The 16,933-nt window shown below is 34.5% G+C and overlaps 2 protein-coding genes across 2 annotated transcripts in view; both read right to left on the reverse strand.

Annotated features, from left to right (window-relative positions):
* The window catches only part of LOC100370759 (protein inscuteable homolog), a 55,524-nt gene extending 49,818 nt beyond the window's left edge, over positions 1 to 5,706 (reverse strand). The window contains exons 1-2 of the mRNA XM_085506527.1: positions 5,592 to 5,706; positions 185 to 381 (exon numbers count right to left, since the gene is read on the reverse strand). Of these exons, the coding sequence (XP_085362653.1) occupies positions 185 to 381 (197 nt within the window). The 5' untranslated portion in view covers positions 5,592 to 5,706. The remainder of the gene's footprint in view (positions 1 to 184; positions 382 to 5,591) is intronic.
* A 5,488-nt stretch (positions 5,707 to 11,194) lies between these two features.
* The window catches only part of LOC102806591 (adhesion G protein-coupled receptor L2-like), a 33,804-nt gene continuing 28,065 nt past the window's right edge, over positions 11,195 to 16,933 (reverse strand). Inside the window, exons 15-19 of the mRNA XM_085505989.1 lie at positions 16,685 to 16,843; positions 16,364 to 16,490; positions 15,231 to 15,368; positions 14,483 to 14,626; positions 11,195 to 13,984 (exon numbers count right to left, since the gene is read on the reverse strand). Coding sequence (XP_085362115.1) covers positions 13,799 to 13,984; positions 14,483 to 14,626; positions 15,231 to 15,368; positions 16,364 to 16,490; positions 16,685 to 16,843 — 754 coding nt within the window. The 3' untranslated portion in view covers positions 11,195 to 13,798. The remainder of the gene's footprint in view (positions 13,985 to 14,482; positions 14,627 to 15,230; positions 15,369 to 16,363; positions 16,491 to 16,684; positions 16,844 to 16,933) is intronic.

Raw genomic sequence — 16,933 nt, forward strand, 5'->3', positions numbered from 1 at the left:
AAGACAAAAATAGCCATTTTTTTTAGTAAAACCTGTACATTGACCTAATTTTTTTTTTGGCTCCAAAATTAGGGTTCATTTCCAGAAATATTGAAGAATTATAAGAAAAAAGTGCAGACGAATTTTGGGCGAGAAAGTCTGGTGGTGAAAAGGTTAACACTTCAAGAACAATGAAAAAACATACTTGTATTTTATGTCAACATCACCATCTAGCAAACTCTCGTTCTCCAATAAGTGACCTGCCGGAATGTTTTTCGTCTTGGCAGCTGCTGTTGTTAACTTTACAATAGAAAACCTTCTCGGTGGAAGCAGATCAACTGATGCGATGCTTAAAGTTTTTGTAAAACGTAGACAGGAAAGACAACTATAGAGGTCATTCATCTGTAAAAAAAAAAAATGTGAAGAAACTGTAAAACCTGACCCATGCCCCAGAAAGTAATAATTACCGACACATTAGCATGTACCTGTGAAGCGTAAAGATACAATGTACTGTAAAATGACTAATTTTCACTGGGTTTAAATTTCCCTGATTTACCATTTCAGGCATATTCAGTGGGTTTTAAATTCACGGTTTCGCCATTTAGATAATGTGTTCTATGCTAAATTTTACATATTCACTGGGTTTTAATTTAGCGCATTTTCCTAGTCAGCGAAATAAGCTAAATTAAAACCCAGTGAATAATTACCCCCTTTACAGTAACAGCATTAAAACTTATTTTAAAATAGCTGTTGAATTTTGTTTGTTATATTGTTTATATTGGCTGTTAATATCCCGTTAATTCTAACTCCACATGAAAGCATATGCATGAATTCGACAAACACAAAAAATCCCAATTCACTGCCAAAAAAAAAAAATTGGGTACATTTTCTGCAAAATAATGTTTTTACAGCTACATTACCGGTAGTTGCAAATTCTAAAAATAATTATTGATTATTTATTTTTGCATTCAATAATATATTAAAACAAATAATTAAAATTGTACATGATTAATAAAAATATTGATTGCAAATATTAAATAGATTAAGCTTTAAATTGTACACAGATTATCAATTAACCATTTACTTGTTTAACCTAACAGAACCTGTCAAATAACTTTGGGGTGTAAGCAGCAACATGATGAAAAAAAGTTAACGTATGAAATGCGTTTCTTATAACACCTTGATTTCCACAGTCTATTAAGAATGACATTTATCAGCAAATTGTGAAGTGACCATAACCAAAGGTCAACTCAGTTTGAACATTAATAGCCAGTCAAGTAGCAAGATCAATCAGTAAGTTTCCATAGCAACAAAAACATCAACACAGGCACATGTGCTGTAGTACCTTGATGTGCTGGTATTTGTGATTGTCACATTACTGTACATGCATTAATTATTGACCGGGTTTTAATTTTGATTTTTTCGTTGATAAGTACATGTAAAATTTGCTTACTGGTAATTAATACCACAGGAACACGTAAAATAACAATATAACTCACTGTTTCCCTGACAAATTTAAGAACTTAGAAAACACAGTGAATAAGCTAAAAATACCAAAATAGCGGAATTACATACTGTGGAATACTTTATTTTCGCTGGAATTAATTTTCGCTGAAAATGCTTTTTGGGCGTTTTGCTTGGAATTTATTTTCACTGATTTTTGATGAGTTTAATGTGAAATATAGGAAAAAAAGTATATTCGCTGGATTTTATTTTCACGGAATCATCCCTTCAGCAAAAATAGCGAAAATAAATTCCAAGCGAAAATAAAGTATTTTACAGTATTAGTTAAAATATTCTTCAATCAAGTATATGCAATGCATTATTCATTATTTTATTTTAAAAATATTAATTTAAACATACATGCTGATGAAATAATGATGTGCAATAATCAATGCAATTAATACCGTCAATGCACAGAAACTTTTGAAAACTTTCAAAGTTCTTTGAACCAGTAATTAGTACACATTTTAAAGTTTACATTTGTAATTACCAGTCTCATACTTTGAAATGGCTGACCTGATCTGACTTTATGAAGGACACAGGAAAGGGGAGTGTTCAAACTGGCCTAACATAACATTTAATTGCTATTAAATAAACCACACAACAAGGTGGAACCGCCAAGGTTTAACTTTGGTTATTTCAGAAACCATGGCAACGCATGCTGTCAAATGTGATTGAGACACAATAAATTACAAGGCTAGGCAGTATTATGGGATGGTATACTACTGTAGAGTCATTTATGTTCCCTTGAACTTTGTTTTCTCTTTTTTTCGCAGATCGATGTAAATCAGTTAACATAAAATAACGACGCACTTTTCCTCAACACAGGACAATTCACAAGATCTGAGACAAATAATTTTGAGATGATCTCCATTTCGAGGAAAAAGGACATTGCTTTTTTCAGGTTTACGTGATAAAATCAATGAAAATGAATGAAAATAGTTCATGGGGGATTAAGAATTTCACAGTATTACACAAAGTAAATATCTTCATATATTTAACAAGTAAAATTGAAATAAAGTTGAAACATAATGGAGATGAGGTACATTTCATTTCATTCAGCAACAGCAATGGAATCTACCGTCAGTGATATTAATTAAACGACACAACCATCAATGATACGGGCCTACCTTGTGGAAGAATACAAAGCTATTCTGGTAGCATTAAACGCTCCTTTGTTATAGCCCATTAAATAGAGGAGGACACATACAACAAAGGGCAAAGCTTAGCCGGAACAATTACTTTAGTAGTTAGACCCTCTAAGTCACTGGAAATTAACTTGTGGTCAAGAGTTGTGAAAATATTTTTACAGACAATCATCTGACATACGGAGTAGACATAATAATGTTGTTTTTATTATTATTTAATTATGATAGAAAACAATTTTTGATTTTTTTCGTTTTTAAGAATCAAATTAAAATAAATCCGCAAGTTAGGGAGACTTGATCAATGCCAAGGTAGATCCAATGCACTGATAAGAAAATATCTCACATGACATGCAGGTTATATTAAAGTTTTAATGTATGGCAGGATCTGGTTGATTAATAAGGTACATGATTTAAACATCAATAAAAATTACAAATAAAAATTACATCATCATTAAATTCAGAGGAAAAAATGATAAAGTTAATGATAAATGTTTTCAAATAATTTTATATTATTAAATATTATTCAATTCAAATAAAAGTACCATAGTCATTTTAACATGTAATGTTTGCTATGGATCCTAGTCGTTTGTCATTTTTGAATACAATGATATAAATCCTGCTCTTTTTCTGTATTAATCTGCAAGTGAACTTTTCCAAGAATTCAATGAGATCTGTGAAGCTATTGATTGTAAGTATGATACATAGTGTTTGAACGACACTCAGTAGTAGCCGCACCATTCTAAACGCCATCAAGTAATAGTTCCAGCTGACCTTGTACTTGTATCGATACAGTCAGTGTGAATGTATGTGAGGGCAATAATCTACAAATAAACTTATAGTACTCAGTTATAGTACAAGATTATTACCATGCAGGAACAGATGCAACCCTTCAACTCAAGGCATACACGTATATGACAGGAGTTACTTTAACCAGCAGACCAGTATGATTAGTGTATACAGTTTTAGAAAGAATCGATCCGCAACGTCTTGTCAGTTTCTAAAAAGTCACATTGAACTGCAACAAAGGGATCTACTGTTAAACCCAGCAGGTGAAAAACGTAAACAGTCGGTCGGCCTTGTTCAGAAAAGTTGTATGCCGTCCGTATAGTCAGTGACAGACTGTCATCAAAAGCAAAATGAAACATCCACACCACAGTGTAGAATCATTGAAGAACATCATGCGAAAACTAATTAATTTTGCGGTCCCGATAATTTGTCATTTGGGTTTGACTGTGTGCAGTCGTATTGTTGTTAGTTTCCCCTGAAAGGATTTTCAAATTAAATTCTGGTGTATTATTAAAGGTTCCTTCACTGGTTGCTTGTCAATGTCAGGTCAATCACACACACACAAACACACACCCACCAACTTTGCATCGTGTTGAGCTACGCGTGTCAAGTTAGTGAGTAGGCTTGTGCCACCACAAGTTTCTCTCAACAGGTACTCTGGTGCTGTGTGATATATACGTATACTAAAATATGATACCTGAGATTTGGAATTATGTTAAATTTAGTTTAAGTAAATTTTGTCACCTATGATTAAAACCAAGTTCAAACTGAAAACATTTCAAAACATGTCACCCACGAAAAAGTTAAATTAAACACATGCTTAATAATTAGTTATGGTAGGAATGTGAAAAAAGAGCAAACATTTTTTTGTTATCATGGCAACGTCTCCCTGCATGTGTGTGTAACGTTTAATATAACATATGTTTAATAATCTTTACAGCAAAGTTTTCCCAATTTGGCCAAAATTCTGGATAATTAATCTTTCTGTAAGTCTTAATGAAAGCTTGTGTGAATTTGCATAATTTTTCAATTTTGGCCCAAAATCAATTAGAATAGGCAATAAATTTTAGGTAAAATAGGGTTTTCAAAACTACACCTACTTTTTTAATTGGCCTAAAGGCAAAGAAAGAGAAGACTGTATTAGCCACCACAGCTATCAATATTGTACCCTTAGTAGAACCCCCTGAATAAATGTATTACTGTAAAATATTTTATTTTATTTAGCTGGAATTAATTTTCGCTGAAAAAGATATTTTGGGTGTTTTGTATGGAATTTATTTTCACTGATTTTTGAGGAGTTGAATGTAAAATATAGAAAGAAAGGTATTTTCTCTGGATTTTATTTTCACTTAATTATTCCTTCAGCAAAAATAGCAAAATAGTGGAAATTTCGATAAGTTTAAATAAATAGTACTAAGTGAGGGACTGAAAAGAAATCTAAGCTTAATTACAATAATAAATAATTATTCTGATGAAGCGCATATAACCAAAGTTTCTAAGCACTTACAGAGCAACACCGGAAACGAGCAAGAAAAAATCAAGTAATGTCTCTTCGAAAAAGATGAGATTTCAGTTGTGACATGAAACTGGGTTGTGCAGTAATAGACCAGATGCATTGTCGGATTCCATTCGAGAGTTTAGGAGCTGCTGCAACTGATAAAACCCTCTCCCGTAGTATTCAGTTCAGTTAAATTCACCTTGTGCATCATAATACGTTTGAAAAATGCAATATTTAAAAAAAAAAGGTACTTTAACTTGAAATTATGCTACAAATTTGTTGACTGGCACAGATCAATATTATTAAGTTGTTGGATCTTAGAAACCTCAAGTAGAAGGACTTTCATTTAACATTCCATGCACATACCATTTAACAAGTGATTACCGACTTTAAGAATCTGAACAGAGAATTTAGATAACTTAAACAGTATACATTATTGATATTTAAACTAACAGATAACTAAACTGTATTGAAATATTACTGTCATGTTTTTATTTTGATTTGAGATTTCATTTTCACTGAACTGCTATATCATAGGAAATATAATCCAATGAAAATACTTTTTTTCCAAAATACACTATGTGGGAAATCAATGAAAATACAGGTAAATCACATATCGATGTGTCATTTTCAACAAAAATAAATTTCAGCCCAAAATATATAACAGTGAAACTTACCCATTTTTTGAAAAATGGTGTCCTGTCATCGGCAGTAGCTCATACTCCGTGTCTGCATCACATATGAATTCCGTAGTCGGTGGTTTCTGTTGCACTGTTCTGATTTAATGTGTGTGCGTTTATATGTGTCCTGTCAAGTCAAACGTATCATACTATTGTGAAAGAGAGAATACACTCAATGGGCAGCAACCATTTTGTTACAGGGGTGCCAGCCATGTTATTTGAGAACAGGATATACATTTATGAGGTTGATTATAAAAATGCGATTTAAGTCAATTAATGTAATTTGTAAACAAACAATGTGTATACTTCTGTTGCATGGGACCCATAGTAACTACGTGGCAATAACAATGTTAAAAATTAAGAAATAGTGGATTTGAGCAGAATATTCACTTGGTTTTAAATTCACTGAAACAATATATTCAATAGTTACCTTTTGCATATGAACTTGGTTTTAAGTTAGCAAATTTAGCGACATGAGTAAAAGCCTTTTATAAAACTTACGGAATTATACCATGATCCATGCATACAGTGGGAATAATCAATTTAGAATACAACATGGCATACTTTGACTGGGTATTTAATGTTTTTAACACAAAAATCATGTGATTATTTGCAACTTATCAAAATTGAAATATTGGTAACATCATTGGAATTCTTGAATACCAACTTAAGGGGGCCTATATAGCAACATATTGCTTAACAATATATAGCCGACAGAAAAAAGACTCCTCAGGAATTGTATGTACATTGATCGGTTTGGTATATTGACATAACTGTAGATGACGCCATGTTATAAATGGCAAATGGAACTCTTTAAGTATTTTATTCTATATTGCAAATGTTTTATAATGTAATAGAGATGAAATATCAAAGGTGTGGATAAGAAGAAATTTATACAAAGTTTCTTAATGAGGAATCTAGGTAATGATTGACATTGCCTGAAATAATCTACGCAATCGCTAATTTCGAAGTTTGAAGTTGTGTGCTATTTCAACTCCAAAGTTGACATAAATTTGGTATGACACACAAATTCAAGCATGCCCACATTTTTTTCAGTTTTGTAAAAAATTAAAAAGATAAATTTTGTGTGTGTAGAGGTCCACCTTTCAACGTAGTACATCGTCAATATATAGTCCAATTCCCCGAAAGTTGAAGATACAGCATTTCACATGCCCACACATTTTGTTTTGGGGTGTAATGTAAACTCTCACACTTGATATGTACCAATCAACGTCACAAAAATAATATTATTTTCTATCGACTATTAGCAAACTGATATGTTTGTATTATCTGCCATGACTAAGCAGGAATATTTTTGCACCCCAGTTTCTCTACTTCCGGGAAAGTAGCAATACTATTAAGACGAATTCAGCCAGGTCGACAACTTACCTACGATTCAGCCGCTGATGGCGCACTTGCATCAGCAGGATCATGGGATCATGCCGGCACGCAATCTTGGAACTTGTACCCGGATGCAGTCTGGAGGGGCTGTGGCGGATGCAATCGCCGGGCTACGGATATTGGTACCATGGATGGTAGAATACACGAGGACTAAAACTGATTTCGTACTGTAGCATTTGAATCAATGACCACTTTATATAAAACTTTGAATCCAACAAGTAACGATTTTAGAACTTCTTCTTGATTTACAATCCGTCTACGTTTCTTAAAGAATACTAAATAACTTATCTTCATTGGAATGTAATACGCCATACTTGAACTCATTGAAACAGACAACAGAAGAATTGCCAAAAAACACACTCAGCTGCCAAAAACAACTACTGAACATCAAACGCACATTTGCAAAAGCCTCAGCCTCGATATCGTATTATCTAGCGCCCTCGGTGTTCAAAGTAAACTTTGCTGTTTAGCTTTTTTAAGTTCCGCACTGGTAAAACAATTGCAGGCTAATATAATATTCATATTTGATGTTATACGATGAAAATTTCGCCGACTGGTGCGGGTGCCGGCGACCAATATTGTGTTTATTTGCAAAGCGAAAACTTACTAAAATAAAAACTTATTCACTCCACTATACTAACAAAGTTTGTACGACCAATTGAGTGTACAGTTTAGATGGGTTTCCTATACGACATTTCTGGTAGGGTCACAGTACCGAGGTATGTAAATGAGTCTCTATGTGGTAGATGAGCGCGGTAACTGGACGTCTCAGTTTTCACGAAGATACGAGTTGAGCGTACGCTCACTTTCAAAAGTAAGCGTGGAGCCAAACAATGGAAAGCTTGAGTGCCCTCACTTTTAAAAGTAAGCATGGGGGCAAACCATGGAATGCTGGTGATGTAATGAAAACTACGCCCAGTTTAACAAGAAGTTGATAAAAGTTCGTTTCAGAGGTCTAACTTAAGTTAAAGAATCCAATCTGGATTCACATGAGCAGGACGTTTATTAAAACTGATGCAACCACATTTAATTAAATATTCACGCAGTTTGAACCCTATGACCTTGTAAGGTGGACGCGTCTGATAATGAGGGACTAGGCTCACTTTTACGTGTAATAGTGGGCATGGGACCAACAATGGAATGAGAAGTGCGCGTGTCTGATTTCAAGTAACCACTAGTCGCCAGTGTAGACATGAAGTTTTTGAGAGTACTATTTTGATTTACGCAAGATAAATGCCGGGATCGGCTACAATTACATTTAATAGTGATAGAGATGCAACTCTGACGTTTGTTTTGTCTTGAGTGTTTTCATTTGTCGGCGTCTGTAAACAACGCTCAGTGACGAGTTGTTGCGCACACTTGCACACTATTTATTTATTTATTTATTTATTTGTTTGTTTATTTATTGATGCGATCGCTCTGGTACTACACTGTTGGTGAATTTGTTTTACTACGTCGAAAATCGTAAATTTCTACTAACAGTAAAACACGTCTTTTTAAGCTAGCATGTCATTTTAGCTAATTTAGCTAATCTGTAATTTCGCTAATTCAAGATGTCGCTAATTTAAAATAAAGTATATTATCAAAATGAGATTGTTGGCATTTTAGCTAAATTAAGATTCAGATTCATGTATTGAATCAAAAATAGCGTGTGTTTTACAGTATTGTGCCAGCCTCGGTATTGCGGTGAATATTTATATTATTAGAAGGGATTTGTTATTCTGTTACATTTATATATTGAGTTTCAATTGATATCATTTGTTAATTGTAAACTTTTCTATACTCCACGAAAAAATATTCAATACACCAGACTGCGTATATAATTACATTCCGACAACACAGTGCTTTTAATCTTGTTTTCGTGTTTCTCTCAGATATGGGTATTAATGTTTGATAGTGACATAACTGTTCACTTATCTTTTCATATCTATTTTTGTGCATAAGCAGAGAACAAAATATAGAAACAAGTATTCATTCTTAAGTCAAAGCTGTTGCATTCCACGAATCAAAAAATCAAAACATGGCGAATTTGTCATCCTTGTACACCTAAGAGCGACAAAATTCGAAATTTTAGCCCTTACAAGATTATTAAAATCCATAGACACGCTCCTACTGTGGATGGCAAATCGTCATCGTTCGTATCTGTAGTCGCCCATCACCGAAGATCGCTGATCCATCACTGAGAGTTTTACTATATTGTAGATGATGAATGATTACATGATAAAACACACAAGTCGATTTGCGTCACCCATATGTCACTTTGACGTCACAGAAGCGTTCCATCACTAGAGGGCGCGATTTATAGGAATTGTGTCACCTTACAGGGTAATCCTTCTAGCGACGAAACGTAAATGTGCGTATGTATATGCGATAGATTGCTGTCGCTAGAGGGCGCATTTGAGGAGATGCTGTGTTAATTAATTGATATCACAGAATGTAGAGTTAGCATATATATATATATGACTTCCGCCGACATTCCACAGCCTGCTCAGAGAGCAATACAGTAATCATAATATTCCTATGTTATATAATATTCAAATAACCGTTATTGTTTTAACTTGTTAGTATCCGATATTTTCAACAATTTCAGCCTTTGTGTTTTTATACTACCAGTTTTGTATAACATTTAAGTAAGGTTGCCGCTTTCACTTATCGCTATACAAACAACAGGTGATGTCATCAAGGGTTTCGAAAATAGTAATTTGATTTCTAAATGAAATCTGATATCCAGATCTAACAAGTTACATAGATACCATCTAAGATCCTTTTATAACAGATTTGTCATATTTAACCACTTTTGTCGTGTTTTCTGATAAATAAAAATATCTAGAATTGTTTGCGATACAATTCACTTTTGGTCAATATAAGAATAATGACGTAAACATTTTAATGGACACCAGCATATTTATTTCATGTAAATAATGGCTGTAATTTAGTGAAAAGCGACCGTTTTATCGGTATATAATAATGGTTTTAATTTTGGTTCTTATAATGGTGGAGATATTATGTCATATCTCAAATTATGGGCTGGTGACATAGGTGAAAAACTTTATATCATGACTAATGGGATTACATGTTTGTAGTTCAAAAATCTATGTTTTATATAGTGACAAAAACTATGAAATTTTTCTAAAAATAGTGATTCTTAAAAAAATACTAAGCCACGATTCTCAAAATACATTTCCATGACACAGAAGAGAATGTCATTTCATATTACCATAGAAGAATACCCCCACGATTGAATATACTAGTAATACAACAAAAACAATACAAGTCATACGACTCATGACCAACTTTCTCAAATATTATGAGTAGGATTCTACCTTAGAGTTAAGCTCTAAGTTAGATAATGGGATCACGGTTTGTGAGTTAGGTAGTCCACCAACGTTTGTATTTGATTGTTCCGAGTTAGGTAGTCCACCAACGTTTGCATTTTATTGTTCTGAGTTAGGTGGTCCACCAACGTTTGCATTTTATTGTTCTGAGTTAGGTAGTCCGCCATCGTTTGCATTTGATTGTTCCGAGTTAGGTAGTCCACCAACGTTTGTATTTTATTGTTCTGAGTTAGGTAGTCCGACAATGTTCGCGTTTTATTGTTCTGAGTTAGGTAGTCCGCCAACGTTTGCATTTGATTGTTCCGAGTTAGGTGGTCCACCAACGTTTGTATTTTATTGTTCTGAGTTAGGTGGTCCACCAACGTTTGCATTTTATTGTTCTGAGTTATGTAGTCCGCCAACGTTTGCATTTGATTGTTCCGAGTTAGGTAGTCCACCATCGTTTGCATTTGATTGTTCCAAGTTAGGTAGTCCACCATCGTTTGCATTTGATTGTTCTGAGTTAGGTAGTCCACCAACGTTTGCATTTGATTGTTCCGAGTTAGGTGGTCCACCAACGTTTGTATTTGATTGTTCCGAGTTAGGTGGTCCACCAACGTTTGTATTTTATTGTTCTGAGTTAGGTAGTCCGACAATGTTCGCGTTTTATTGTTCTGAATTAGGTGGCCTTTCAACTTTTGCATTTGAATGTTCTGAGTTAGGTGGCCTTCCAACGTTTGCATTTGATTGTTCAATACGACTTTGTATAAGCATTTTCTATTGTCTTTGGTATAAGAGACAACATTCAATTGGCGATGTTATGCACCTCCGCCACTGAGTTTACATGCATTACTAGGAATATAAGTACAGATGACCACCACAGCGTAGAGTATTATAATATACTTTATTGAATGTATCATGATGCATTTCGTACAAGAATGTATAATTGACGATTTCTAAAGTCGCGCCCTCTCGCGACAAAGCAGTTTATGACGTAAATCGTAGAGCACATCAAGATGTCTTTATCGTTCATATCGTAGTTGCCCATCACTGAAGATCATGCCTTTGAGAGATTTTACAATACTCAAGATGTTGAACGGCTACACTGCCAAACACAGTGGTCGATTTGAACATTGACATTTGACATTGGCTTCTCCCGTATACGTCATTTCCACGTCACAGAAGAGCTCTGTCACTAGAGGGCGTAACTGGTATATAACACCGCTTGTCACTATCCACCAAGTAACACGGCATGCATTATACCTATGACTATTTACACATATACCCATTGGTTTTCAGGACAGAATCCAGTGTTCAAGGAGGTAACATTAATAATACATATTACAGATATTTATAAGCCATTATTAAAATAAGTGGATTATCAACAACCGGAAAATCTCGAAAATCACGTGGTGACCCTCAGTAATATATAAATGTGGACGGCACGGGAGAGGAAATGATGAATGTGAACATTCAATTTGATTATAAAAAAAGAACGACTTAAGAAAAAAACACATGTTCATTGGACAATGATAGTACTTAATAAATAAATAATAAACCACAATAATTAAACTCTTTACAATAATAATTCATTTCAATCTACCGGGTAATACAAAAATATATTTCATCCGTACACACGTCCGGATTTAAATAAACGTTTTTACTAGCCAATATATCAACTAGACACGTGTAATGATTGCAACATTTTTTTTATATATTTATATAATAGATAACGTGCTATGAATACTTAATGATAAACCGTTCTCCAAGCCTCGACTGATTAATGCCGTTGATGGCGTGCTTGACACATACCGAATCCTAAACACGATATTTCATATCCAGATCCATGTCAGTACACGTTTTTGTTTTGTTTTGTTTTTTCAAACGCACTATATCACAGAAGGTTAATATAAACACATATTATGAAGTAAGAATTCAGCAAAAAGCAGACTAAAGGTCCTCATTCAAGTCTAATTGCGTTACGACGCCTACCGGGATTTTACGTGTAACGGCCAGCGAGAGAAAAACGTGCGGAATGCGATGAACAATGTAATAACGCGCAGAAAACAAAGCAAACTTTTTCTATTTAGAGGGCGGTAGTCGTCGCGACACGCATGCGCGAGATATATGGGTCTCATATAAACAAAGATGGCGACTTTGACTGTTGCGCAGATCAACGAGTGCAAACTAAGACTTTACAAAGCTTTAATTAGGTATTTTTAGGTGATTGGAAGGTATCGGAGGAGTCACCGGCGGTAATTAGTGTAATTCGCGCCCAGGTCATATCTCATACTTGTGATTTCCATTAGAAGAGCGCATTGGATTGTGGGAAAATCAATGTTTATCAACACAAGTGTCGCACATGCGCAGCGCGACGACTACCGCCCTATAAGCGAGGACATAATGGATCTGCAGCAGAGACTGATTAGACGCATCAAGTCGATACTTGGAGAATAATAATAAATGAGACATTAACGAGTATGTTTATATAATGTCAACTCCTTAATACATCTGTATGAGTTGTGGTTCACTAGTTAATTTAAGACATTTCTAGAATCACAGTGAGTTACCGAAAACAGTGCCAATATGTACAACGTTCGAGACACTTGTTGCTGACGTTTTTTGCATACAACTAAAGGCTGCCGGACCACTGATCGTTGGGAATATATTATATAATGTTACAAAGTCGCTAATGTGATGATTAATTAGCTACATTATTCTTTCTAACATAAAAAGTCAATCATCAATGATACTGCTACAATCACGTGACATTAAACGAATTACAAATATAGTGGACGGCATAGACTTATATATACATATAATAAATATATTATATACAAATTTCAAATAAAATAGTTATATTTTCGTGTGGTTCATAATCTACAACCTATCTACATATGTTAAATATAAATGAATGGTACATTGTCCCCACATGCCGATTCCTAACTATATACTGTAAAATGATTAATATTCACTGGGTTTAAATTTCACTGATTTCCCATTTCAGGCATATTCAGTAGGTTTTAAATTCACGGTTTTATCATTTAGATAATGTGCTCTATGCTAAATTTTACATATTCACGGGGTTTTAATTTAGCGCATTTTCCAGTCAGCGAAATAAGCAAAATTAAAACCCAGTGAAAATTAAGCCTTTTACAGTATATATATATATATATTTAGGTAACATATTCAACCCCAAACATGTCCCTAATGAAAGGACGGTACACGAATGATATATTTTCATTTGCTTTTTATACAAAACTAATACTTGATTGTGTTTCAGTGTCTTATGTTGTCTTATTTGCACCCAAAGTTACGTGATTATTCAGGAGGACACAAAATATAAATATTTTGATGTCAGTGCGTCCGCATTTTGAATGCAACAGTTGATTAATGGAGCAATGGATGTGATGACGGAAGAGAATGAAACAAAATCAAGTCCCGTGGTTTCTCTCCCATTCAATGAGATCTCGGCGGCCATTTGATATATTAATCCGTGACTTCAGTCATTTTTGTAGCATTGGATGATGTGCTCGATACACCACTCTCTGGTCTTACTACAGCAACTGCCTCCACGGGATTTGAGTAGCTCGAGGAACTGGCTTCGTTTTCAATGATGGTGGGATGGCGAGACTTCGAAGGGGTGACAGCCAATGGCATGGTATCAGCGTTGGACTAGTGAAAACAATATATAACAAAATTGGAAATGTAATAAAATACCCATAGGATAATTTCACATGTGTTCATAAAACAATCTTAATAGTTTCATGGGTCTTCTTATACTAAAGATACAAAAAACAATTGCAGTTCTAGGCAACATAAGCAATCTAGCAACAAATAATTACATATAATTGTATAAGGTTATTGCAACAGTACCACTAAGTATGCACGAATACAATACAGCGATGGTATCCATGGAGATGACCGTAATAACCTTATATCATTTTCCCGATAAAACCGATTGAGAACTGAACTGACTGTAGCTCAGAACTGAGTCATGGTGGAATTTATTGGAAAATTCTCGCTATGAACTTCTTATTCACAAAACATCCGCCATCTTGAAAATACTGTATAATCATTTCATATATGGAATTCACATTTCCTAATATGGAATTCACATTTCCTAATAAGGTAGGACGCAGATACCACGTGTAAAAGAAGAAAATTACCCACACATGCCTCCTGTGATTCTTCGAGATTGGTTACAACTAATCCAGCGCAGTGTTTGACTGACACTGTCACGGAAGTCATGGTAGTTGGCCGTCCTGTTATGGTGGTAGAATTGTACCTAGCTCTGCTGTCGGTTGTGCTTCTTTCCTGTGAACATGATAAAACAAGTTACAACGTGATATATGGGAAATATCGGCTGCCTCAAACAAATTACGGGCAGCAGTTTGGAAAAAAAAACATTCCCTAAACGGAAGAGAGTGTTTTGTTTTTTTAAATTATTCCCATACCTTAGCATGTCACCGTACTATTACGTTCCCATGGCGACAATAGTACTACTTCCGGGTCATGTGCTGAACTAAACAACCAAACAATTGTAACTTTGTTGGAGATTCATAATATATATTTGTATTCGTTTAATATTACTATTATTATTCTCATTTACATGTCATTCCGTTATAGTAGCAATTCGTTTATCTCTTCGTATGAAGGATTCTTCTGATTATTTCACCATCTTACTCATTATTGTATACTTTTTCGCCCGCTCAATTTACTCATTTGTATTTCCCGCTTACATGTTTTCTCCCACGTTCGATAAGTACCTATAAAAAGTGCTAGTTACTATGACAATTGGTTAAGCAATAAACCATACCGTATTTTTGTATCTACATTTGACTGATGTTTATTCTGTCATCAAGAACTCCCAAAGTACTACTCTATCTCCCACAAACTTCAGTTAGATTGGGTAACATACCTTGGTACAGTCTGGACTTATTCCGACTGAGGGCGTACCAAAACTACTCTTGGTCAAGGCCCAATTTCTTTGTTTTCGTCTCAGCGCATTCCGTACTTCTGAGTTCAGCGCACAGTGGAAGATAAAGATGAATAACCCCTGTAAAAAGATTGTCAGGTCATTAGAATTCAACGTACGAATAAACAGACTTTAGACGTGAATTGTCGCCGAGATCTCGTTGAGAGTTAGAGAGCCACGAGAAATATTTGTGACCCTCAAATAATGCCCAATTTTTTCTCATCACGTGATTATGAGAGATACGCCCACGGTCTATGGTACAATGTATATTGTAGAGCGAAGTGCATATATCGACAAATCGTTATTCACATTAGCGGAGTAGCAAAAACACAAGCATATTACCAATACATATTATAAAGCAGAGATATTTTTACACTTGTATCTGTGCATTGTAGAACATGAATAATTGTCTCTTTCGGTGTAATTTATTATGATAACTTGTCTCAGTTAAGTTGAAAGAATTCCCAAAATTCCAATCATGCCCCAATATGTATGATGACACTTGCTCTTTTCTCTCTCAAGGATCATGACATTTAGACTGTTTATCCGAAATAGGAAGAATGCGCGCCATTTATTTATTTATTTATTTATTTATTTATTTATTTATTTATTTATTTATTTATTTATTTATTTATTTATTTATTTATTTATTTTAAGCCTAAAATCATTGTGCATGCTATTGTTTTTCTAAACTCTCTTCGCAGAAGCGCTTCTTCAGCAACCAAGCATCCACAGACGTTTCCCGTGGAGCACGTTCTTTCGCAAGCACACGGGAAAAACTTCGCCATAGCAAAGCGGCTCCGTCTAACTATAAAAAAGTGGGACAACTATCACGTGAATACTCCAACTATATAACATCTACCTTGAGTAGAGATACCATGGGTATGTATACACAGTTGAAATGCACATGTATGCACTATCTAACTACAACATTGCCATTGGCCAGCGATGACCGACTACTCCGTTTTATGGTTATTGATATTTCTCATTTTCCAAATTGGATCCGGTGTCAAAGAAGACACGATGGCATAAAATGGCAGTACCGTGTTCAGTTATTACTATGAATGGTAGCTTACCTGAAATGCATTAAATATGGTGAATAAATACTGGAAGACAACTAGCTCATCGTTTAGAGCAAAAATTCCAAATATCCACGTCAGTCCAAGTATAGGCAATAATATAGCGGTAGCCTTCGCATTATTTCTGTGAATATGGAATAAATACTGGGGTTAAAGATAACAAAAGACCTACATTCGAAAATACAATATAGAAACAATTAGTTTTCAGAATTCTATTAAAAATTCATACCACGTGTTCGAATAAGATAACAATCGTTATTTTATCGTAATAATGAAATCATTAATACGTTGATGCAATTTATCTACGACTTCACTTACTTCAAATTCGTCAGTTTGTTGCTTTTATCCACGTTCTTTGACTGTACTGATATAATCTCAAGCATAACACGTGCAAGTAAATATATATTTATAACTATTATTCCAAGAACTGGGCCAAGGAATGCCCAGGTGAGATTATGTTCTGAAGACAGCCAGCAACTGCAAGAAAACATATAGAATATGATTATAGACTGAGATTTAACACGACAACTTTGTTCCAATGAATTTCAAATGATCTATGTATGTGAA

Source organism: Saccoglossus kowalevskii, chromosome 12 (genome assembly GCF_978046115.1).
Source record: "Saccoglossus kowalevskii chromosome 12, keSacKowa6.1, whole genome shotgun sequence".
In the NCBI taxonomy this organism is placed as follows: Eukaryota; Metazoa; Hemichordata; class Enteropneusta; family Harrimaniidae; genus Saccoglossus; species Saccoglossus kowalevskii.